Source organism: Aspergillus versicolor, assembly GCF_001890125.1.
Source record: "Aspergillus versicolor CBS 583.65 unplaced genomic scaffold ASPVEscaffold_6, whole genome shotgun sequence".
NCBI classification, from domain to species: Eukaryota; Fungi; Ascomycota; class Eurotiomycetes; order Eurotiales; family Aspergillaceae; genus Aspergillus; species Aspergillus versicolor.
In genome coordinates this window covers 1,703,542-1,726,034 of record NW_024467529.1, presented here as the reverse complement: position 1 = coordinate 1,726,034, position 22,493 = coordinate 1,703,542, and the positions used below count along the sequence as shown (strand labels likewise).

At 50.7% G+C, this 22,493-nt stretch overlaps 10 protein-coding genes across 10 annotated transcripts; 6 read left to right on the top strand and 4 right to left on the bottom strand.

Annotated features, from left to right (window-relative positions):
- The first annotated feature begins 113 nt into the window (after positions 1 to 113).
- Positions 114 to 1,340, top strand: rsm25 (mitochondrial 37S ribosomal protein mS23). Its single transcript, XM_040808289.1, has 2 exons — positions 114 to 718; positions 793 to 1,340. The coding sequence occupies exons 1-2, from the start codon at positions 288 to 290 to the stop codon at positions 1,103 to 1,105; spliced, it is 744 nt and encodes a 247-aa protein (XP_040669438.1). The 5' UTR covers positions 114 to 287; the 3' UTR covers positions 1,106 to 1,340.
- An 805-nt stretch (positions 1,341 to 2,145) lies between these two features.
- ASPVEDRAFT_134477 (putative cell morphogenesis protein Sog2) lies at positions 2,146 to 5,229 on the top strand (the record flags this gene model as incomplete). Its single annotated transcript, XM_040807135.1, has 4 exons — positions 2,146 to 2,531; positions 2,600 to 2,711; positions 2,770 to 3,119; positions 3,180 to 5,229. The coding sequence occupies 4 exons, from the start codon at positions 2,146 to 2,148 to the stop codon at positions 5,227 to 5,229; spliced, it is 2,898 nt and encodes a 965-aa protein (XP_040669437.1).
- A 1,112-nt stretch (positions 5,230 to 6,341) lies between these two features.
- cp9 (putative serine carboxypeptidase) lies at positions 6,342 to 8,101 on the bottom strand (the record flags this gene model as incomplete). The annotated part of the gene is made up of 2 exons (XM_040808288.1): positions 7,808 to 8,101; positions 6,342 to 7,750 (listed from the first exon to the last, which is right to left on the bottom strand). The coding sequence occupies exons 1-2, from the start codon at positions 8,034 to 8,036 to the stop codon at positions 6,342 to 6,344; spliced, it is 1,638 nt and encodes a 545-aa protein (XP_040669436.1). The 5' UTR covers positions 8,037 to 8,101.
- A 1,154-nt stretch (positions 8,102 to 9,255) lies between these two features.
- On the bottom strand, positions 9,256 to 10,332 carry ASPVEDRAFT_746450 (uncharacterized protein). The gene is made up of 2 exons (XM_040816267.1): positions 9,943 to 10,332; positions 9,256 to 9,885 (listed from the first exon to the last, which is right to left on the bottom strand). Exons 1-2 carry the CDS (start codon positions 10,107 to 10,109, stop codon positions 9,465 to 9,467), a joined length of 588 nt encoding a protein of 195 aa, XP_040669435.1. The 5' UTR covers positions 10,110 to 10,332; the 3' UTR covers positions 9,256 to 9,464.
- On the top strand, positions 9,834 to 11,457 carry ASPVEDRAFT_745430 (uncharacterized protein). The gene is made up of 3 exons (XM_040816263.1): positions 9,834 to 10,684; positions 11,145 to 11,286; positions 11,377 to 11,457. Exons 1-2 carry the CDS (start codon positions 10,127 to 10,129, stop codon positions 11,232 to 11,234), a joined length of 648 nt encoding a protein of 215 aa, XP_040669434.1. The 5' UTR covers positions 9,834 to 10,126; the 3' UTR covers positions 11,235 to 11,286; positions 11,377 to 11,457.
- A 133-nt stretch (positions 11,458 to 11,590) lies between these two features.
- ASPVEDRAFT_134126 (uncharacterized protein) lies at positions 11,591 to 15,275 on the top strand (the record flags this gene model as incomplete). Its single annotated transcript, XM_040807092.1, has 2 exons — positions 11,591 to 13,408; positions 14,088 to 15,275. The coding sequence occupies 2 exons, from the start codon at positions 11,591 to 11,593 to the stop codon at positions 15,273 to 15,275; spliced, it is 3,006 nt and encodes a 1,001-aa protein (XP_040669433.1).
- A 329-nt stretch (positions 15,276 to 15,604) lies between these two features.
- ASPVEDRAFT_744861 (uncharacterized protein) lies at positions 15,605 to 17,841 on the bottom strand. Its single transcript, XM_040816259.1, has 3 exons — positions 16,512 to 17,841; positions 16,219 to 16,458; positions 15,605 to 16,171 (listed from the first exon to the last, which is right to left on the bottom strand). The coding sequence occupies exons 1-3, from the start codon at positions 17,523 to 17,525 to the stop codon at positions 15,935 to 15,937; spliced, it is 1,491 nt and encodes a 496-aa protein (XP_040669432.1). The 5' UTR covers positions 17,526 to 17,841; the 3' UTR covers positions 15,605 to 15,934.
- A 1,221-nt stretch (positions 17,842 to 19,062) lies between these two features.
- Positions 19,063 to 19,935, top strand: ASPVEDRAFT_85107 (nicotinate-nicotinamide nucleotide adenylyltransferase; the record flags this gene model as incomplete). Its single annotated transcript, XM_040817646.1, has 1 exon — positions 19,063 to 19,935. The coding sequence occupies one exon, from the start codon at positions 19,063 to 19,065 to the stop codon at positions 19,933 to 19,935; it is 873 nt and encodes a 290-aa protein (XP_040669431.1).
- ASPVEDRAFT_43162 (uncharacterized protein) lies at positions 19,741 to 20,880 on the bottom strand. Its single transcript, XM_040812759.1, has 2 exons — positions 20,544 to 20,880; positions 19,741 to 20,433 (listed from the first exon to the last, which is right to left on the bottom strand). Exons 1-2 carry the CDS (start codon positions 20,611 to 20,613, stop codon positions 20,102 to 20,104), a joined length of 402 nt encoding a protein of 133 aa, XP_040669430.1. The 5' UTR covers positions 20,614 to 20,880; the 3' UTR covers positions 19,741 to 20,101.
- ASPVEDRAFT_744919 (J domain-containing protein) lies at positions 20,757 to 22,356 on the top strand. The gene is made up of 3 exons (XM_040816260.1): positions 20,757 to 21,334; positions 21,401 to 21,646; positions 21,706 to 22,356. Exons 1-3 carry the CDS (start codon positions 21,067 to 21,069, stop codon positions 22,245 to 22,247), a joined length of 1,056 nt encoding a protein of 351 aa, XP_040669429.1. The 5' UTR covers positions 20,757 to 21,066; the 3' UTR covers positions 22,248 to 22,356.
- The last annotated feature ends 137 nt before the right edge of the window (positions 22,357 to 22,493 follow it).

Below are 22,493 nucleotides of genomic sequence, written 5' to 3'. Positions count from 1 at the left end.
CTGTCAAGATTCAATATTTGAGAGGATGCGCTTTTCTGAATGGAGCGGAGTCTGCGCTGGGACCAATCGGAGGCGCCCATTGCCAATCCATCTTTTCTCCCCATCAACCTCAGCTCCCCGTCAAACGCAACACCCTGCAAGAAGGGAACCTCCAACTTTATTTATGATCTGGGGTTGTCTTGCTGTGAAATTGCTGAAATATTTCTCTTTAACATCCCAATCGCCACACGACTGACGCTAAATCTCCTTGAAAACATCGCGTCGGAGCACCATCCCCTCCGTCCACGATGGGCAAATACAACTTCACAGCACTCCGTGTGCGCCAGAGTGCGATCAAATCGAAAGCTGCAGGGGCTCATGGTGAACTTCCTCCGTGGGTTAACGTTGTTCGCGATATCCCCCCCGCTCAAATCCTCGTGCGCGATCGACCCCAACAGCATCAACTTGTACGGCAACGCATGAAAACCTTTCCGGGAAAACCAACGCCGCGGGCCGTCTTTGAGGTACAAGAAAAGCGTATAAAGCCGAAGAAAGCTAGTCGCATGTTTCTTCCCGTGGAAATCAAGTATGAGGAGGACCAGCTGCGGAAAGAGTTTTTCAAGGACCATCCTTGGGAATTGGCAAGGCCTAGAATCCTTCTTGAGACTTCGGGCAAAGATTTTGAGCAGTACGACTGGAAGAGGATGCAGCAGCCGGGAAAGAAACTAGATGGTGAGAGGTATGTATCGGTAGCCTCAACATAGTCTATCAGCTACGTTACGGTATCCATAACTAACATCTGTCTCCTCAAAGTGTCGTGCAAAGACAGCTATGGCTCCTGAATAATGTCCCCAACATGACAAAGAGTCGTGCTTACGACGTCGCGCGCCGTGAATTCTACCGACTGCGCCTGCAGGAGGACATCGAGCGCCGAGTAGCTGCTGAAGAAGCGCAAGCCACAGGCGCCACTTTCGGACCTACCCGCCTCGAGATCGGTATGCAACTTGAGAACCAACAACATGAAATATGGAAGCAGTGGGCGAAGACGGAGGCACAGGTTGTAGACCAAGCGTCAGCATCTGGGGAAGAAGAAACCGCGAGCGAGACCACCCCTCTAGCGGCTTGATTTCACCAGCCAGTTTTGGGCTTGTGGAAAGGTAGTCAAACTTAATGGCTTATGTATATTATTGTATTCTGTTTGATTTCAGTCAGCTCCTGTACTAATCCTCCGCGTGAGGTCGGGGTTAGGTGATGGGACTCTATAGTTTCCCCTACTACAACTAGATTTCGCAAAAAAATAATTAAAAAAGAAATCAGAAAAGATTGAATAAATAATACACCCAAGCACAATATAAAAGCGTGTACTAATAATGAAAAGGACGCACTCCTTAATGGTTGAGCGAGTGGTGAATGTGTCTGGGGATGCGTCGTCCACTCGGCCAATGCGCTGTCGTCCACGGAGACCCAACCCTTGGAGTTCTCCGTCCGTCACCTCACTCCAACGTCGACTCTCGAACCGTTCCGCTCAAACACCTGCGGAGAACAGAGCTTGGTAATATCTGTGGTGGCTTTACTTGAGATACCAAGTGTTATTCGCGTTCTCTTGCCTCGTCTTCATGAAGCTGCGGTCCCAATCGGTATTTCGCTAACCGCCTAGCCCGCCGTTCCTCCCAAGGCCTTTCGCGGTTGAGAACCCCAGGGCCGAGCTTCAAGCTCCTGATATCTCTCTACAACCTGTCAGTTTGACATCTCAGTTTCCAATAGTTCGATTACTATAAATTATTCTCCCTTGCTCCTCGCTTATCCGACTCCGACGCCGACTTAGACTCAGACGAGCTCCGGTCTATTTTCAACCCAACGAAACGCCTCCGCCTAGGCCTTTGTTTCGCGCTGCGACCAAACGTGATCCTTTGCCAACCGACACTGTCTGCGAACCTGAATAATCATAGTTGCTTCCCCAAAAGTCATTGATAGCGGCCCCTTACCTTGTCTCTCGATCATGCTCGATTTCGGCCCTCATGCACGCTGCGGAGAATCTCACCTTGCTTGATTGATTACACGAGAGGCCCAAGATTGAATACCTGTTTCGAAGGGGGTGAATCACTCAGGTTCCAGCTCCCATCAGCCATGATTTCTACAATGGTTCGCCCAGAGGATACTCTGAGGATGCCTCGCTCATATCGCGACCTGGAAGAGGAAGACACAAGCCGACATGTACCGGAACCAACAGCGTCTTCATCGTCATCGTCATCGAATACCGAAGGGTCTATTAAAAGTGAGGATGAAACTATACTGGTGAACGCATCCGCTGGTGAAACAGGCAGCAAACCGGCAAAATCGGCTGGTGGTCCTCGAGCCCTTACTGCGGAGGAGACGATCCAACTTGCACGTCGAGCGGTAGATAATGGGATTCAGGAAACGAAGCGCTCCCTGGCAGGAAGTGAGGCAGTCGGTGACGTCGTGAAGCCCAAGTTGACTATCGATTTGGGTCACTCGAATATCGATCGCATCCCGGAGCCGGTTGTGGATGTCATTAAGGATGAAGTAGAACGGTGTGTAGCAATAAATGGCAGCGTGAGGCCTTCAGTTACATGGAACATAAAGCTGACTTCTTCTCAAGGCTTTCGCTATGGAATAATCAACTGGTCCATATACCATATCGTTTTGCAGAGTGCTCTCATCTTCGGTATCTTAACGTCAGAGCCAATAACTTCCGTGAATTCCCCAAAGGAGTATGTCTACATTGTCCTTCCTGTTTGGCCATTTGTGCTTTCTAACTCTTTTTTTCAGGTGATCAAGTTGCCGCTCCTTGAAATATTGGATTTAAGTCGCAACAAAATCAGCCAGCTACCGGAGGAAATCAAGAAACTGACGTCTCTTCGGGTTCTGTCAGTGATGCAGAACAGTCTTAAAGACCTACCACTTGGTGTATCCGATATGAGCAAACTTCAAATTCTGAAAGTGGCGGGGAATCCACTGCGATATCCCCTCCGGAAGGTATTGGAAACTTCTGAGAACGAAATTACATCGTCGGCGGTGTCCGATAATGAGAAGGAGGTTGCCTTGACAGCTGAGCTTAAAAGATTCCTCAAGACGCGGCAACCTGCTACCCCCCAAGACTTTGAAAAAAACAACGAAAGGTATGTCCATCCAATCCAACACCATTACAGCCGATTTAATTCTGATTCTTATTTGCCCAGTGATGGAGTATTGGATACACCGAAGCCCGTCAAACGGGGAGTGAGTAGTCGCTTCCCAGTTATCCCCAGCACAGGTGATAGTGCCTCTGATCCCAAATCGCCTTCACTATCCCGACCACCTCCTATTCCCCTCAGGTCCCATTATCGCATTGCCTCCGGACATTCTGGTGCCCTGCGCAGTGGCCTCCAGAGACCAGGTCCCATCCCTGGAGCCAATGAGCGCAATCGAAGCAACAGCGAGGGCATTATACAAGCCTCCTTTGCAACACGGTCTAAGCGAATGGGGGTCATTAGCCGGAAAAATACCGACCTGGGTACGTTAAATGAAATGCGGCCATACCGCAACAGCCATCTCCGTGGCCTCAGCTATGGGTCTATCCTCCGGACAAGGCCATCTATTAGCAACTCCTCTAGCCCTAGTAGCCCTAGGGAGCGCAGACGACCTAGAGACGGATTTGTGAATCGGATGTCGAGTTTGCCAGAGCATAAAGGCGAATGGGAAACAGGAGACCCTATTATCAAATGTGCCAAGGGAATACTTTTCGCCCTCTTCCAAGTCCAGTCCCATGTGTACGCCCTGATTAATGTTATTAAACGAGACGATGACCGACGAAACAGCCTTGAAATTGTTTTCTACAATGCCTCTACGCATGTGGAAAGGCTCAACGAGGCGCTTGAAAACGCAGAAGGTTCACAAGCCCACGATGCGGAGCCAATACGGCTGACCTACGAGGCCGTGAAGAGGGAATGTGAGACATGTATCATGGCATACTCTCACGTAGGAACACAACTGCGCAACAGCCTTGACAGGATTGTTGCTAACGGTGACTCTCGCTACATTCGCTCCCTGATGCTCATGATATTTGGTAGCGTCGTGGAGCTTCGCAACGCTTGCGCGGGTCTAGACATTCCTGTTGGAACGCATACGCAAGCTACAGGAAAACCATCAGTACCTGAAATTAGCAAAGAGTTTGCAGGGTCTGACAGGTTCCCTGGTCCAACAGTCACTCCAACCCGGGGAAGAGAACCGTCGTTTTCCAGCCGCCGGCTCCGAAGTGATACGACGATTCTTCATCCTCAGATCAACACGAATGGGCCCCTCCCATCATCGGCCACTTATCAATCCGCCGTTAGCTCTCCAGGGGTTGCCTCTACCCCGTTCAGCTATGACGCGAGGAGCCGCTCAAGCAGTAGGTCGAACCAAATCAACACCTCTGTTCCCTCGTCTCTTGCCACACCTCGGTCAGGCGAATCGTTTCCTCCAATGCCCACCTCAGTGGTACCGAGAATAAACCCCTTGACCGGCTTAGATGAGATAGAAGAGGAACGAATATTTGAAAAAATCTTCTGCCAGCTTACAGCTGCCTACACCGCCGCCCTTCAAGCACTACCTCATGCCCGCCGCCACTTCACGCGAAACCTCGAGGTTGCGGAACAAAGCCAAGAGTACGAAGATATCCGGATGCTGTGGAACAATCTCATTCGTCGCTGCCGCGTGTGCCTGGAGGTATCTGAAGCCCTCGGGCTTCGCCTTTCCAATATGAAAATAAAGGAGCCGGGCGGTGGGATTCGAAACCAGCGAGAATTTTGGCAGCTGTGCAAAACCTTCATGCACTCTTTTGTCGAATTAGTGACCGACATGCGCGAAGTGCGGAGTATGCACCTACTCCCACCCGAGGTGATTGTCATCCTTCGACCAGTCCAAAAGGCAAGCAGAGAAGCGGGACGGCTGATCGAGGCATCGCCATGGTCATATCTTGCAGACATGGCTCCTGGGAATGGCCCGCCGGCCATATATGGACCGCCCCTGCCCTCCCAAAACCCACACCATCAAAACCCGCACCATCCTCAGCTCAACACAAGCTTATCACCGTCCATTGCCCTCCCTGCAACACCCCTGAGCGCCGCTCTTGGACCAGCTGCGCAGGCAACCGTACCTTCGACTCCTGCAAGTGCATACAGCGACAAATTTTTCGAAGGAGATGTATTCCAACGGGCCGACTCCTTGCTTTCAATGCCAAACCAGGCTCCATTTTTCACTCGAAGATAACGTGTAACGCAACCCCACGCTCATAACCGTTACACATATTCCCGATGTGATCCTTGTCGCATTGCTTCCACTAAGCATGATTCCTCCCTGTCGCAAAAATGGCGTGACCACCAAACATTCCCCGTACTTTGGCCCGCCGACATAACCACCGGAAGTAAGGTTACCACTGGGCCTTCGGCGGGACCGAAGGCCCGGCCCTCTTTCAAACTTCCATCTATCTAGCCACTAATCAGCCACCGGACTTGGAGACCTGCATTTGCATCCTTCCTGGACAGATTTCGTGCAGACACACGGTCCTTTCGCTTTCCGGCCGAATCTGCAGGAGGGATAATCTCTCGTTCCTTGTGCAAGTGACTTGTCTTGAGACTGGTTAGATTGTGAAGCCTTCTAATGATTTCCTCCAACTTCTTTTCCCCTTTTCACAAGTTTGTGCAAAGATGTATGTACACCTAACCGACTACCAGCTGGGCGACTCCTTCCCCCACCCTCCATTTTCCAATCCATTAATCGCGTTTTATCTTCTCGTTGTTTGTCACAGTCAAGGATGGAGTGCAAAAGAAGCGTCGAGGTCGGCGTAAAAAAGGTGCTGATTTAAGTGCTTAGATGTTCATTAGTATCTTCAAGGATCTTTTCTGTTGTTTTATCAAGACTACCCAATTAGGAGTTTCTTTGGCATACTAGCGTTGTCATGTTTGTGTCATGTTCCTGTTTACTACTACTACTCCTATTAGTACTTGGTACTCCGAAATGATGATTTATGAGATCGAGAAACCAAAACAAACAGATTCATGATATGCAAGTTCTTTAGTAGTTCCTGTGTAATGTGGTCAGCGAGAAGGAAGTTGAACCCAGTAGGTGCTCTTAAAGCACCTATCCCCGGCCGTCTCTAAAATCACTCCGATGGGTCTAATCACTCAATTTGGATTTCAAAGACAGAATCACAGAGCTATCTGTGGACGTGAGCTGTAGGCTGCAGGCTGCAGCGCCTAGAAAGGAAAGGAAAGAAGGAAAGTGTACAAAAGTACATCAATAAAGCAAACCCACCACCCACAACCCACCCACTCCGCAGCCTGCACCCCCCAAAAAAGAAACTTCAACATGTGCTCCAGTTCTCAATCCTCACTTGCAACGACCACATCCCGCACATAGGCAAACATCTCACGTGGTTTACTGAGGAAAACACTGTGTCCCGCGCCCCTAAACCGGTGGTACGTTACACCGCGCTCTGAAATCCATTTTCCGGCTTCGGGGATAGCACAGGTCCCCGGGCTGTTATTGTTATTGTTGCTGCTGCTGCTGCTGCTACCGCGGGGATCGGAGTCGTGAGGAGCCGCGTTGTCTTGGTAGAACGGGCGTGTTATCGGTGATGAGAAACCCTGGGCTCCGTGCCAGGTCATGTTTTGCAAGATAAGCTCCGCGCCGAAGTGGTTGAGCAGTATGTCGTTCTCACCCCAGTAAAAGTGCAGAGAGAGGTTGTGTGATGTGGCGAGAGTTGGGAGGATGGAATACGCGGGCGCTTCTGGGGTTTGGCCGCCGAGTATGAGCGTAGAGAGGATGTCGGGATTGCAAGATAAAAACGGCGATGGCGTTTGGTGGTGGGTGTCATCGCTTATTGGTGGTGAAGTTGAGGCTGATGGAAGCAAATTCAGTGCGGTCTGAACGTCGGGACGGGTGAAGTATGAGGCAACTACGTTAAATGAGTTGATAGTGCTACAGTCGTGACTTATGTCATACTGGTCGAAGCATGGTGAGAAGATTGTAGTCAGGTAGTCCGTTGCAGCAGAGTAAGTAGCACAAGGCCCGTAGCAGGAGGAATAGATTGATGACCGAACTTCTTCCGCTGTGGTTGGGTTGGTGGCGCAGGCTCCGGTGTATATGTCACCCAAGTCGCGAGCGATGCGTTGCTGGCGTCTATGCTTGGTGTTGAGACCTTCTGGATTTCCAGGTATGGATATTTTACTTTCGGGGGGAAATTGTGCTGCTTGGTCCAAGATATCGTCAAAGCCGCACGTTGCGTCTGCTTCTTTGAAAACAGCCAGGACATCATCCGGAATCTGGAGAAGCGACTGTTGCGATTCCAAATATGCCCCAATTGTAGTAGTGGCCATAGCAGCTCCATTACCAATGGAACCATCGCCTATGGCCACTGAACGGAGTCTGATTGGGAACGAGTCATGATTGTTGACTATGGCAGTTGCAAAATACGATATGTAGATCCCGGCCCAAGACTCGCCCATTAAATGTACCTTTTTTTGCAGGAGGTGAGGAAAGTGGACGAAGAACGATTGCAACCAGCTATAGAAGTGCGTGGTCACAATGTCATCGTCGACAGCCGGGTAAGGCTGGCTTGCAGTTGAATAACCGGTTCCAACGGGTTGGTCAACATAAAGAACATGGCCGAATTTAGTCCAGGAATATGGATTCGCAACAACGCGAGTTGAGTTACCATCAAAAGAAATTGGACCGTTTCCAGTGGTGAGTCCGATTAAAGACGAGCAGCCAGGACCGCCATTGAGCCAGACTGCCCAGATTGCTATTAGTACATATTAGGGATCTGTACGACGAATATAAAACTGACTGATTAGATTATCATCATATACGGGATCTTCCGCTTGGAAAAGCCAGAAGAACAGGGCGTTGCCTGGTTCAGCACCAGGAACAGGCAGTCGTCCGGCCCAGCTGGAAGGCAAATGAGGGCCTCCTGGAAGCGAGTCGACCTTGAATTGAGTGACATCTGGGTCTGCAAATGTTGGACTGGCAAGTAAAAGCGATATTGCCGTCAAAGCAATATACAGAAAGGAAAGCATGGCGCCGATGTGAAAATGCGGACGGAGTAAACAAGTTGAACCAAATGCAAGGGCAAAAGCACAGCGCTCCGGGCCATTTTATGTAAAATTTCCAGATACATGGTATTCCGAGAAAGGGAAAAGAAGGCTAGTGCGTATGGTTTGCCATGCGCGGTGGAAGCGATCCAGAAGCTTGTTGAAATGGGATTGTTCCATTTCCAGGCCTCAATAAGCTATAGACTCTATTGAGGACGGAAGAGGGTGGGATGGAGTCGCTCCATTGTGAGTTTCCCATTGGGGCAAATAATTATTCTGCCTTCCCAGTTGAAACCTGCTGGTCAGTTCCATGTTGACCATAGGCGTCGTTCAGTCTGTCTTTGGGTTGCCAGTACATTGACGGCTGGTCTCCTTTGGAATAGTGACAGAGGGACTCCCCTAGAACAGAGCGCTGTCCTATAGAACACGGAGAAGAGATGGAATGTCTCAAGACGTCAAGAGCCACTACATTCTGGGTGAATTCACAATAACTCTGAAGAATTAAGAAAACCCGAAGAAATAAATAGGTTCATCCTCATGGTATCACATGACTACTGGGTTTCCTGCTTACAGTCCCGTGACACTTCGAATCGTCTAGTCTTTCCCGAGCCTTTCCCTCTAAGTTCTTCGCTTCACCCTCGTTCGCACCCTGTTTCAAACAGTCACTGCATACTTCAGTCTTGTAAAAGATGGCCCAACTACACGATATCAGTGCCTCGTCCCACTTTGACGAAATCGGGCTTCGACGAAGCGGTTGATAGCCCAAGTGCGCCCCAAGTTCTGTCTGTCGAGATAGGTTCTTGCCTATACACCGTACTCCTTATTCACGCTTACCACAGCCCTAACGAGGACACGAATAACTGGGTCCCGGGGAGGAGGAACAGCAATCGCATCACCGGTGCTTTGACTGTATTGACAGAAGGAGCGGGAAACCAAAAAACCAAAAAACAAAACAAAAAGGATTCGAAACAACGACACCGCTGTTTCACGACGTAAACAACTTGGTTTCCAATTGAATCTCCCTTCGTCTCGACCCGGTATGAGAATGAGGCGGCCTACCATGCGGCCTGTGAAGATTTTTAGTCCAGCTGGAAATAAAGTGAGGCGTTAGAGCCATCGTTTACCACTCCTTATTCGTGTATGGTCTTGGAGGACCCAACCACATGATTCTCAAGACTTTTTACACAGTTCTCAAATGACCTCGCGAGTCGCCATCGACCCATTTACAGCGGCCGGGAAGGTTGAAGGAATAATTGCTCGATCTAGTTCGTCAAATTGTACTTGGCTGTGCGGCCTGTGGCCACCTCCAGGCGTTGCCTCTGCCGACAGTCTCCGTGGCTATGCTACCGAATCGCCACGAAACGGTGACTTCCGAGCTGATAGCAGGATTGCAATTTGCAATTATTGGGTGCTTCAATCGCCACGCAACATTATTGAGCCCCAATTTGGTTCCCAGGAACCGGTAAATCTGTTCAGAAACGGCGTGTAACGATAGATCACACCAAGGAGGAACCCACAGTCGCCCGTGATCTTCGATTGCTGAACCGAAATGTCGGTGACAGGAAATGGGTATCTGCTGGAGCTAAAACTAGAGATGAACAACTCAATTGCTCGGGGACCCGCGACAACCCAAAAACCACGACCCGGGAGTAAGCAGCGGGAACAGTAGGGAAGGCAGCCAATTGAGGGCAGAAACAGAATGTGTGTAATGCGTCGAATTGTAGTCGATTTTGAAACGGGCAGAGGGCATGAAGCCGGTCGGCATCTTCCGAGTGGAATTGGAGAAGCCGAGACTCTCAGAGCAACTGATGAATGCGTCGAGATCGAGCCTCTGCTGGTGGTAAGTGGTCAGTGGTAACCTGGTAACCGGTAGGGCGACAAAGTACTACACCGGAAGAGTGGGCGGAATGAGACCAGTCCGTCAGGAATGCTGCAACTGCGACTGCGACTGCGAGTGCAATTGCTTGCTTTTGAGTTGTCCTTCAAGGGGAAAAAGCAACAAGCGCGGATCCCCATGCATTCTCCCCAATTGGCCTGCGTCGGCGCGGTAGACTGCATCTCCCCATCTTGCTGTCATGGGCAATCGGGCGTATGGATGGACAGTCTCTCTTCTGATGGAGTCGCAAGCTGGACGGGCCCGGCGGTCGTCGAGGCTTCGAGCCGTTTCAAGATCCGCCCAGTTCGTCTCCATTCAAATCCCCATCGCTCATCACACCTTCTGTACCGTTTTCGGATACTGGCATGAGTTTGTGTCCAGCACACGCCTCCCTTTGCTGCCATCTCTCCGGAACAAGGTTGTCAACGCTCAATGCTCTCCAGGGATGGCCGTAGTCAATTTGGCTTTGGAGGTCCTCTCCACTTTGGCTCAAGGCGGCCACACACTCTTTGTTTCCTGTTTGATTCTGATTCTCTCAGAAGCTCCATCTCTGCATGCAATCAAGCGGCAAGCCTCACCTTTTTCCTCCCCCCAAAACCCTGTGCTCGCATTGTCTTCTTTTAGAAAAAATTTTTTAGCAACTCTCTCCCCAGCTTGCTGTTCGCTTTGTCTGCGTCCTTTTCAGCATTTCCACATTCCAATTGCTGTTCTCATCTTCCCAAGCCTAATCGCTCCTTGTCTGATTCCAGTAAGAATAGTAACCCGCCCCTTCTTTGTCTCTATACCACACCCACTGTTACCAGGCCGACTCAATCCTGTTGGTTTCTCCGGTTTCATGTCGAGGGAAGAGTAGTATTTCTTTCTTTACCACTTTATTGGCTATATCAGTTCACCTCCATCCCGGTTGCTTCCCTGTCCTGACGGATCTGCTGCTGCGTCAAAGGGTGGGTTAGTTCTCACCAGTGCCACTCGCCACCAAGTCCGAGTATACTTCTGCAAAGGCCTTTGTTTGCTCTTTGCCTTGTGCGGGCGTTAGCTGCATCGACCCTTTTTCTTTTATTTCTCAGCCCGTCCTCCCTTCCTGCTTGCTTCTGCCCTCCGAAAATCTTTTGAGCAGCCGGTCTGGGCTTACCGCGCGATTGCTTTTTTTTCTTCTTCTTGCTTCCTGCATCTGGGTGACTCTTTCTGCGAAAGAAGACCGGCCAACGATTGCGCAGAGACGAACAACGGAGCAAAAGATCAAAAGCCAGTCTATCGACATACGGCAGGAATATTTCCTACTATTGATCTATTATTCCGGCACATAATCATTGCCCCTTCTGGGACCCGTGATTGGCGGTCGACCATTCCTATCTGCAGGTAAAGTTCACTATTTTCTCCCTCACTGCGCTTGTTTCTACCCCTCGATCCCTGGCAAGGAGGCCGGACTGACAAATGACTTCTGCAAAGGCATCCTCTCTTCCTCGTCGGTTGATCGACCCGACAACGGGCTGGGTATCGCTAGCAGCGCCTTGCGTGAGGACTTGCTCGTGACCCTGACAACCTGAGCGTATTACAACTATTCCCGGTCTTAATTCTCCTTTCTCTTTAGTCTCTCCGGCAATCCTCCGCAGACCTACCCTCCTCCGCCACTCCCGGTGTTTGAGTCAGGCGTGAATGGAAGATGGACCTTCAAAGGACAAAGGAAGCCCGTCGGGATGCACCGGCCACACAAGAGGAGGGCACAGAGTTGCCCCTAAACACATACAACGGGAACGGCCACTCCCAAGTTTCGCCCAAGAACGATTCTCTAGGTCGCAACCGGGACACAAGGAAAGCAAACGATTCCACAAATGGATCCCGTCGACCACAGAGAAGTGGATTCTACACGCAAAGTGCTCACCAACCGTCACCGGCGCTGCCGCAAAACCAACCCAAAGTTGCGCAGGGCGGACTCTCACCGTCGTCGAAGACAATTAGTATTCCCCCAGCTTTGGGTCTTGGTCTTAGAGAGACGAGGCTATTAATAACAACAAACAAATACCCTCCGGTCACCAAGGGCACACTGAGCGAGCTCGACCTACCGTGCATCATGGGCAATATCAACCTCCGCATGGATGCGAACTTCGAACGCGATCTTCATTTCAAACCTGATCTCGATGGCGAGAAGGGCAGGAAGAAACGGAGGGATGCTGCCGACTATTGGGATGCAATGGCTGCCGAAATCAGTGTCTACGCATTTTACGCATCCTGCGGGATCAAAAATAATCTTGAAAGTAGTTTTGATGGCGAAGGATCGAGATTTGAACCCCGACTCCCGGCCATGTTCGAAACCCTGCAGGACGTCCTCAAAACCCTGGTTCCAGAGCGCGATCACCCAAATATCATGCAGAATCTAGAAGTGACTCTTCTAATGCAGCAAATTCAAAAGGGGGTTCTTGATATGGTAGGAATCGCGAAATGGCTTGCAGCGTTGCTCAAGACTCATTGTGCCCCCATGCGCGATGAATGGGCAGATCGCATGGTGAGGCACATCTCCTCAGGCTCGCAGACGCAAAATCCGAGAGAAATTGCCTGCGGTCTTCAGACTTTATTTGGCATCTTGGAAGCCATGAAGTTGGATGTCGCCAACCATCAGATCCGTGCATTCCGTGTTCTTTTGGTCGAAGATACTATACCTTTCCTCCATGAATATTTCAAAAACAGGATTGAAAGGGAAGAGTTCCAGGTAGCATCCTCCCGGTCATGGTATCAGGGTATCCGGGAACGCGAGCTGCGCACACTGGAGGACCCGGCACAAACCGACAGCTTTTGGCCGCTCTCGCTTCTCTTTCAAGGGCTGAGCGAATTCCTGCTAGATTTCCATCCCCCTGTCGGGTTCCCGGAAACTTTCACCTTTGACGAGGAACGGCTATGGCACCTACGAGTTAGACTACAGAACGCCATCAACCTCGAGATCTGCTGGAATATCTTCAAGTCCTATATCCATTCTCAGAGACGATACCTTCCCGCTCCCACACAGACCTGCGCCACCTTCCGGTCTCGCATTGGGACTCTGATGGAGGAAAACGAAGACTGTATCCGCGGGTCTTCCCGGTGGTTGAAAAATGTGCGGTGTATCGCCTTGGACATTGCGCGGTTTGCCTGCGGCGGCGGCGATGCTACAGTACCGGACGATGTCATACGTCCGATTGAGGCTTCAGTGGAATGGCATTTGTCCAATGAAGATGGTCTATTCAAAAGGGTTCAAGACTCTCTCCGCGGAAAGCTATTGGAAATAACTCTCGCGACGGCCAAGCGATACCTCAACATGTCACCACTTGCGATATGTGAGGCGCAGCGAAACCCTTCCTATATCCCCTCTGACCAGCATACTGTGGAGCGGATCTCGACGCGACTGGCACACATTGGCGTCCTCCATTGGAGAGTTTGGGCGCCTTTACTCTACGTACGTGAGAGCGTTTCACCAACCAATGGGTCGATCTTTCCGTCTGAAAGTGAAGTGACTTACGATCGACTCCCATTTTAATTTATCAGGCTGTGTCATGACCGTTAGAGGGCACCAACAAGCATTTCTACAACCCTATCTCATTTATTCCGCCTGATTGTTGCAGTTTAGCGTTTTGCATGGCAATTCCCAGGTCTGGCGTCTGGACATATATCTAAGTTGGTGGAGTTTTTTCCGGCACCTTGTTATATTGGAATAGAATCATTCTTCGAGTCATAATATACACTTACTATAATAATAATGTTTACCTTTAAGCTTGGAACTGTCCTTCTCCAGGTAAGAATTGTTGAAGCTTTCCAATTGTTTCCATAACTTAACTAGTTAACTACATACATCTAACTTATGTAATCATCCAAACCCCTTGTAGTTAATTTAACAATGAAACCCTGAGACATCAACAACTTCCGGGAGCCATTTACAGCTGATAACCAACATATAAACTTCGCCCTCTTATACCCGCCTGGATTTCACCAAAAATTAAAAAAAAAATAAGCAAATTAAATAAACTGATTGGAGAAAACAAATGCGTCTAACCCCCCGCCTCCTCAACCCCAAATCCAAGTTACCCACCAGGACCACCACAACAGTCACCCAATCTTCTCCACCACCACCACCATCATCATTCTCATGGCTCCAAGCCCTCAAAACGAAAGAATTGCAACACGTAGCCCAGAAAACGGGCCTGCCCACGTCTGGGACTAAACCTGTTCTCCTGGGTGCATTGCAAGAAGGCTTGGCGCGGCACCAGCGGGATCATGAATTAGTTCAGATCCATAAAGAGAAGAAGAGTGGGGACGGCAATGGGAATGGGAATGGGCTGAGGATTTTAAGCATTGACATGGGGATCCGGAATCTGGCCTTTGCGGTTTTGAGGGTGAGTGGAGGGTTTGAGCTTGGGCCTGGATCTGGATCTGGATCTGGATCTGGAGATGGGATGGGATCTTTTCTTGATAAAGAGAAGAGGGTGAAAGCTAGTGGCGCGTTGGAACTCAGCTTGGATACCTGGCGGCGGGTATCACTTCCTTTAGACCGCGGGTTCTCTGTTGAGGAGTTTGGGAGGTATCTTGACAGCGCTGCGTCTTCGTCTGCATCAGATTCTAGCGATAACGATAACATTGACACGCCAATTGCCAAGGGCCGGGGGAAGGAACCTCAAAGCCAATCGGAAGATAAAGCAGAAAAGGCAAAGGGAAAAGAAAAAGAAAAAGAATCTTTCTCCCTCCCCGTCTACGCTACGCATGCACACAGCATCGTCACCACCCTGCTTGAGCGGTACAACCCAACGCACATCCTGATCGAGCGCCAGCGGTTCCGGTCCGGGGGTGGTGCAGCGGTGCAGGAGTGGAGTTTGCGAGTTGGGGTTTTCGAGGGGATGCTCTGGGCTGTGTTGCATTCTCTACAGCAGCAAAATGCAGCGGCGGCAGATGGTCGTCATGGTATACTAGGGCCCAATCCGAAGGTTATTGCGATTGAACCGAGCAGGGTGGGGAGGTTTTGGTTGCCTCCTTCATCTGCATCTAGCCCCGGCGAGAAGAAAAATGGTGGGAAGAAAAGCACCAGCCGGGAAGGCAAAAAAGTCAAGATCGACCTGGTTGGGGCCTGGCTTGAGAATGGAGTTTTCTCAACCCATGACGGCAATGGAGTTCAAGGGTGGGTGGACGGGTATATGGCAAAGTGGAAAAGGAGTACCGGGTCGAAATCGAAATCAAAGTTGATGGCATCGGGCCCAAGTGCATTGGACATTGGCAAGTTGGATGATCTAGCTGATTGTCTTGTACAGGGTGTGACTTGGTTGGAGTGGGAGAGGATGAAGAGTAAAGTTGTCAAAAATGGGCTTGGGGGCATTGACGTTCCTCCCTGACGCTAAGGCTGGTACTTGTCTATGCAATGCAGTGGCCCTGTGCTTTCTTGTTTACCTATTTTATGTTTTGTGCTGCATTATTGTGATACCCTATATTTTATATGGACGGTGGTTATGGATTTGGTTGGGGAAAATTATAGCTCGTTGGCATATAATGCAATATAGAAAGACGGCTAATACCGCTAGTGGTTTTTTAAGGTCGAATGGTTTTCGATATAACTACTCTAGTGTATATGATACAGAATGATACAGATATGAAACCAGTCTAACGAGGACCGACGCAATTTTGTAGTTGGATTTTAAGGAAATGTAGAATTTACATATGTAAACTGGGGTGTATGTTGTTAAGAGGCAAGTTGACGGTCGTCAAGCATGATTGATGGCTTTTAACATACATACAAAATAAAGAAGACAACAAAAAGAAGAAAAAAAAAAGGGGACAAAAGTGTAGAATCCGATAGACTCTACTAAGTGAGAAGATAATCGCGGAAGACGATAACTTGAGTCACGGTGAAAGAAATGAAGGCCATAAAAGACAACAACTCTAGATAACGTTTGTGTCGTTTGGTTTCGTCAGGGATTGATACACCTGGTTCCGTGCATTCGCTGAATACTTAGTTCAGAACGACCATCCCTATATCCTGAACCTTCCGACTTGCTTAGAGGTTGCGGCGGCGCCAGTTGAAAGGGGACGGGCTACGGCTACTGGTCACGAAGCCGCTTGAGCTGGGCGTGGGCGTCCAGGATGGAGAGGGGGTAGCAGAAGGAGTAGGCGAAGGCGTGAACGAAGACCCGGGAATGATGGGGGTTGATAGAGTCTGCTCAGGTGCCAGGGAAGAGACGTGCTGCTCGGTGTCGGGAGCAGTGAAGGAATCAGTAGGAGATGATCCACCATTCTGCGCTTTGTTAATACGCGATCGATAGAGAGCAAGGGTCAACATACCACAGTGACGGTGAAGGACTGAGTTACAGTGACAGTTTCCTGGGGAGCACATTCTCCAGAACCGGAGCCGGAGCCGGAGCCTCCAGAGCCAAGGCCAGCGTCAGCTCCAGCGTTCCCAGACTCAGTGGGGTGAAGAGAGTAAGTAGTAGTGGTGGTGGAAGTAAGGGTTTCGTCAGCACCAGAGCCGCCATTTGCACCAGCAGTAGCCTCGGCGTTGGCACCAGCATTTGCACCCTCAGTCTACAAAATGACTATTAGTGATCGTTTGAGGACTTGGATGGGTGATCACTTACTTCGTAGACGGTTTGGGTGCTAGTAGTTGTCTTATGAATGGTGGTAGTGATAACACTTGTTTTAGTACCCTGGGTCTCAGTGTAGATGACAGTGTTGACTTCCGAGTTAGGAGCGCCGGGAACAACGAGGGTGCTAGTAACATCGGGGGGCTGGATGGTGGCGGTGACGACATGTGTCGAAACGCTCGCCGAAGAACCTGTACCCACGGTTTGGGTGACAGTTATAACCTCTGTGTTAGGGGCACCTGTCACGTAGGCAGTACTCGTAGCCGCTGGGCCCTGTAGGGTGGTCGTGACGAGAGTGCTTGAGCTGCCCGTTTCAACGGGGTAGACCACGGTCACAACATCCGTGCTGGGAGTTCCAGTCACCCAGCTAGTGCTACTGGGGATGACAGGGATGCTGCTGGAGCCCGGGGTAATGATGGGGGTGCTGCTAGGCCGGGGAATAACAGAGCTGCTAGACCCAGATGTGGCAGCAGCAGAGGAAGAAACCACGGGGGTAGATGAAGCCACAGGCGTAGATGGCACCACAGGCACCGACGAAGATCCAGGCTGCTGAGATACAGGGGGAGCAGGAGGAGCAGGAGGAGGGACAGAGGACGACGACGCGGGCACCGACGAAGGTTCGGGTTCAGATGGCTGCTCAGACACAGGAGGAGCAGGAACAGAGGAAGATGATGCGGCCACTTCCGACGATTCAGGTGCCGCAGAAGACACAGGCACTGAGATCGATGGGGTCTGAGATTCATCGCAGTCCTCCTCGTCCTCAGCACCAGGAGCGGGAGGCGCCGAGGATGATGCTACCACCGACGAAGTCTCGGATCCAGATGTTACTGGGGTCGGGACAACAGTCACGGTGCTAGTAGTAGACTCTTCACCGGCATCTCCGCCACCCGCAGTGAGGGCTCTGCGATGCAGGTGGTTGTCGTGACGAGCATAACGGCCGTGGGCAGCCTCCCCAGTGGCAGCTAGGGCACCCAGAAGGGCAAGAGAGAGTTGGGGGGTAAAGCGCATTGCGAGTGTTGACAGTCAATGTCGTGTTGTAGTGAATGTGTTGTATAGAGAGTGAGAGCGAAATCAATTCGCCAAAAGTAAGCAGGTTGAAAGAATGACAGGAAGGAATGAACGAGTGTCTCTTGACACTGAAAATGCAGAAAGCAAAAGAATGGACTCTACCAGAGAGAAGCGATGAGGATGGGGAAGAAGGAGAAGAAAAAGAAGAGAGGCGAAAGACAAGAGGAATGGTGTTTGATTAAATCTGGAGACGAACTGATCTGAGACGGCCCCAACCTGTGGCCAGGCCCTGGTCTCGCCAGGCCACCTTATTACATCTCCGATTATTTCTTCCTATTAATGTCGTACTCTATAACAATCGGGGCACACGGTCATCTCAACGAGCCGACGTGGTGAATGGGACGCGATTTGATTCGACAGCCTCCTGTTCCGTGCGAGATGATGCGATGTGTGTTCTGGCATCGGCTTGATCACTCTCGAATCCTGATACGCAGCATACGTGGAAGTGAACAGAGCGTTGAGGAGTCCTGATGCTAATCTCCTGAGCCGACAGAAAGGTGGATGAGGTCGTTTCATCTCCTCGCTGCTCCTGCTCCACTCGGGCTTCATCATCTCGTCTCCTCGGACGCATGTCAAGCGAGCCGGTCCCCAGAGGCTCCGCGCAGGTCTCTGAGCTGCCCGAGTCTCGACCTGATACCTAGATACATCGCTAACCAAGAATCGGCTGCACGTCCCAGGCTATTCCCATAGTGCCGATCATCATGACATCGACCGACCATCTGCCGTCGTTTAATATCGGAGTGGGCTGGGTGGAGCCAGCACATCGCCTGCAGTCGAGAGTCGAGACCTCGACCAGGCACGAGGATGCGAAAACATTGCGGTGTCCCTGACTTGACCAAGGCTTGTCCAGAACGAGACATCAGACATCCCTGGCGACTCCGGGCCCTGCATATAGTTACTCGCAAGGTATGACGATGGGATGTATCTGGGCACTGTGGCCGAGCTGCCCGAGGCCATTGCGCCAGTGTTTCATCTTATCTCTCATCCATGCGATGATATCAGCCACTTCATTTCGCAGAGGGGCCAATTGAAGTATGGAATCCCACCATTTAATTTCAACCTCTCCATCCATCAGAAATTACAAGTAGGAAAGAAACATCCTTGGCCGATGTTAGTGCGGTGAATCCTTGCCGGGAAGCCCGGACTCATCAGTACCATCGATCTGGATGTGTGGAAGTCGCATCATCCGGCATGTCTGGGCCTCAGTCTTCCTTGAGGGTCCGTTTCATGTTACCAGGCAGTGCAGGCACCGCACATGCAGATGAAAACCGTGCCATAGGGTTCTCATCCTGAAACCTCCATGAGACCATCGCCCATCCCCAAGGGTTCTGTGCCTGGATTTCATCATAGCCCCCGCCGTCCGCCACAGTGGTTGAATGCCCCGCACGGAAGCGCTTTTCGGGGAGCCTGCACCAAAAGGGCTGAAACGCGAGACTCACCTTGCGACCTGCAACGAATCATTTCAACCTGGGCGACAATGGACCCCTCGAAGCTCCAGGCAACAAAACAACACTATACTTTAGCCCTGAAACGTTTCCTCGAGTCAACCAAGAACTTCGAAGTCCTTACAACCGTTGCCCGCGTTGAAGAACCCCGTCCGTCCTCCGCGGACGACGGTGTCCTCTATGTTCTGGATTCGTCGTTCAACCCTCCAACTCTTGCACATCGTCATATTGCGTGTTCTGCTGTTTTAGAGAACTGGAGAGCGCCTTCCCGCCTTCTTCTTTTACTCGCAACCCAGAATGCGGATAAGCCCTCCAAACCGGCTTCGTTTGAAGACCGGCTGATTATGATGCAACTTTGTGCTCAGGACCTCCTGGCGTTCCTTGAATCTAAGATACCATCTGTGGACATCGGGAAGCTTCCCGTGGTCGACATCGGAGTAACCAAGAAGCCATACTTTGTGGATAAAGCGGTAGAGATTGAAACTGCTGGAGTATATCCCCGATCTCTGGAACAAGTCCATCTCACCGGCTACGATACCTTAATCCGGATCCTTAATACTAAGTACTATCCGCCGGACCACACCCTCGCTCCACTGGAGCCTTTTCTTTCCAAGCATCGGCTCAGGGTCACTGTACGCCCAGACAGTGAATGGGGTAGCAAAGCTGAACAGGAGGCCTATCTCACCAACCTAGCGCAAGGAGGCCGGGAGAGCGAGGGGGGTAAGCGGGAATGGGCAAAGCAAATTCATCTTGTTGAGGGAGACAAGGACGAAAAGCAATCCGTGAGTTCGACAAAGGCGCGAGAAGCTATCCAGTCGAACCCATCAAACCCGAGTGATCTTGACTGGCTAGTACAGGAAAAGGTTCGAGACTTTGTTCTCTCGGAACAGCCGTACTCGGAATAAATTTTGCTCAATTACACAGAGGAGCACCTTCAATCATAGTAATAGATATCAATCAATACCCAGCCTAACACCATACCCATGCTCCAACCAGCCCACATCTAGTATACATTCGTCCGTAGATAATACAGCCTGGCAGGCAAGCAAGCCCGCTCAGCACCAGCAATATTTACTCATCATCTTCCTCATCCTCCCTCTTACCCAGCGTATAAGCCAGCCCACCGCCAACCATGTTAACTAGGCATAGTCCCATCGTGGCGCCTCGGGTGATACCACGGGCACCCCATTTCTTCATAAATGGTTGTTTGCGTCGTCCGGCGAGCAAAAGATATAGACCGGACCAAGCAGCGCTGATACCCGCGCTATCAGTTTTGAAGCCTTGCAGGTTTGCGTAGCTGGTGAAGAGAAGGACCGGCGGGAAGAGCATAGGCACGGCTTGGAGCGGGCGCATATATTGCGCTGTGATGAGGGTCGCAAGGAGTGTGGGCGGAAATGGATTTTCTGTTTTTATCATTGAGTGTCATTAGGATATTCCGAGGGAGATAATACAGGGATTGGGTTCAATTCGCAAGAAGTAGGTAGTATATCGAACTCAATGGGATGTTGCCTACCTCCCCATGCTCGGAACTTCTGCACGAAGGTCTGCTTGGTTGTTTCCACTGTTGACTCTGTGCCAGCCATGGTGTTTGATGCTTCAGCCGGAATGCTTTGTGAACCGGGTAGTCGTTTTCACAATCTGCTAGTATCCTGACGTATGTGAAACTGAATAAAGGGCAGTCGGGGAGCTTTGCACTGAATTCACCGCCCGCAGACAACATCGGCGTCGGGGGCGCGAGTCTTAGCGCTGAACCAAACCTCGCCCCAGTCTCACCACGTTTATCAATAATCGCCAGATCTCCGCCAACCCCAGCCCTTTTAACCTGTCGACCCTACTGCTGGTCGCTCGACTCACCATCGCTAGAATCCTGATCGGAAATTCCATGGAATAGAAAACATCAGGGTTTCCCTGTTTTTTATTGCCCCGACCAACGCCCCTCTTACGGGAAACGCATCACCAGATAAGCCAATCGCCGGAGGGGAAAAGACAAAAACAACCTTTCATCTCTTCACCCCTTCCACGGGTGCTCGATAACCATGCCGTCGGCTACAGCGTCTGGCGCTGACACTGGTGGCTCTGCCAAATCCCGTGACCACAACCAAGGCAGTCAGGACCGCAAATATACACCAGACCAGAAGGCGGCCGTGCTCCGGATACGAAAATGCAGTGCGACGGCGTTCTACGAGATCCTATCGGTGGAGAAGACAGCGACGGACGGCGAAATCAAGAAGGCATACAGGAAATTGAGTTTGGTGACGCACCCCGATAAGAACGGGTATGAGGGGGCGGACGAGGCTTTCAAAAGTAAGTCAATACGATGAGTTATGATAGACTTGTGAAAATGGCTGTCTGACGATGGTGTGTGATTAGTGGTCTCTCGTGCTTTTCAGGTGTTGTCGGATTCTGAAAAGAGGTCCAAGTATGATAAGTTTGGTGGTGATCCAGATAGCAGGTTCCAGCCGAGCGCTGGCCCGGCCGGTGCGTCGCCTTTCGGCGGTGGATTCGGTGGAGGTGGTTTCCCTCGAGGAGGTGCGGCGTTCGACGACGAGATATCCCCTGAAGAGTTGTTCAATCGGTTCTTTAACGGTGGTCTCGGCGGTGGGTTTGGTCCATTTGGTATGATTGCCTTACTGCGTGTGGTTTCTAAAGGACGGGTTGCTAACTGTGGTTTGTAGGTGGCCCACAATTCGTTTTCAACATGGGAGGCGGCCCTGGATTTAGAGTTCATCAATTTGGGGGTGCTCGGCCGCGAAGACGGCCTCGCGAGGCCGATGCACAATCTGAGCCCACACCCTCGTTAAGTGCTACATTCCGACAGCTCTTGCCTCTTATCCTCCTCTTCGTCCTCCCATTACTCTCTTCCCTCTTCTCTGGCAGCGCTACTTCCTCCGCGCCGCAATATCGATTCGACCCCGTACCTCCTCATACTATGAAACGAACAACGCCAGACATTCAAATAGATTACTTCCTGAACCCGAAAGACGTCTCCGATTTCAGCTCTCGTGAATTTCGTAACATGGACAAGAAGGTGGAGGTAGACCATGTTAACAAGCTCAGATTTGAGTGTGACAGCGAAATTCACGCTCGCGAGAGAATGATCCAGGACGCCCAGGGCTGGTTCTTCCCAGATGTAGAGAAGATGAAAGCAGCCAGAGCGATGGAGCTGAAGAGTTGTCAGCAATTCGAGAAACTTACGAAGCTGAGGAGAAGGTATTGAATGATATGAGATGTGCTGCTCTCCTACACTGATGTTATCCTACCCCTAAATGTAATTTTTTTTTTTTCTCTCTCTGGTTTCCCGAGCTGGATCATTACTACTTTGTGCCTTGCGCATTGCTTAAGATATCAGTGAGTGCAGATATTGGCGTTGCATGGATGAATGTGTCTAGATACTGAAAGCGAGACCCCCTTATACTACTACCTGATTAAAATTCATGATTGTAGGCTTTGTCTATTTCCAGTG

Excerpts from the sequence above, each read along its gene's own strand:
- ASPVEDRAFT_744919 (XM_040816260.1), top strand. The coding sequence starts at position 21,067 with ATGCCGTCGGCTACAGCGTCTGGCGCTGACACTGGTGGCTCTGCCAAA. Across the intron at positions 21,335-21,400 it reads GGCGGACGAGGCTTTCAAAA|TGGTCTCTCGTGCTTTTCAG; the intron begins GTAAGTCAATAC and ends GTGTGTGATTAG. Across the intron at positions 21,647-21,705 it reads CGGTGGGTTTGGTCCATTTG|GTGGCCCACAATTCGTTTTC; the intron begins GTATGATTGCCT and ends TGTGGTTTGTAG.
- ASPVEDRAFT_43162 (XM_040812759.1), bottom strand. The coding sequence starts at position 20,613 with ATGGCTGGCACAGAGTCAACAGTGGAAACAACCAAGCAGACCTTCGTG. Across the intron at positions 20,434-20,543 it reads GAAGTTCCGAGCATGGGGAG|AAAATCCATTTCCGCCCACA; the intron begins GTAGGCAACATC and ends TGATAAAAACAG.
- ASPVEDRAFT_744861 (XM_040816259.1), bottom strand. The coding sequence starts at position 17,525 with ATGCGCTTTACCCCCCAACTCTCTCTTGCCCTTCTGGGTGCCCTAGCT. Across the intron at positions 16,459-16,511 it reads GCACCCAAACCGTCTACGAA|ACTGAGGGTGCAAATGCTGG; the intron begins GTAAGTGATCAC and ends GTCATTTTGTAG. Across the intron at positions 16,172-16,218 it reads AGTCCTTCACCGTCACTGTG|AATGGTGGATCATCTCCTAC; the intron begins GTATGTTGACCC and ends AACAAAGCGCAG.
- rsm25 (XM_040808289.1), top strand. The coding sequence starts at position 288 with ATGGGCAAATACAACTTCACAGCACTCCGTGTGCGCCAGAGTGCGATC. Across the intron at positions 719-792 it reads AAGAAACTAGATGGTGAGAG|TGTCGTGCAAAGACAGCTAT; the intron begins GTATGTATCGGT and ends GTCTCCTCAAAG.
- ASPVEDRAFT_746450 (XM_040816267.1), bottom strand. The coding sequence starts at position 10,109 with ATGCAGTCTACCGCGCCGACGCAGGCCAATTGGGGAGAATGCATGGGG. Across the intron at positions 9,886-9,942 it reads TCATTCCGCCCACTCTTCCG|CAGAGGCTCGATCTCGACGC; the intron begins GTGTAGTACTTT and ends ACTTACCACCAG.
- ASPVEDRAFT_745430 (XM_040816263.1), top strand. The coding sequence starts at position 10,127 with ATGGGCAATCGGGCGTATGGATGGACAGTCTCTCTTCTGATGGAGTCG. Across the intron at positions 10,685-11,144 it reads GTCTGATTCCAGTAAGAATA|AGACGAACAACGGAGCAAAA; the intron begins GTAACCCGCCCC and ends ACGATTGCGCAG.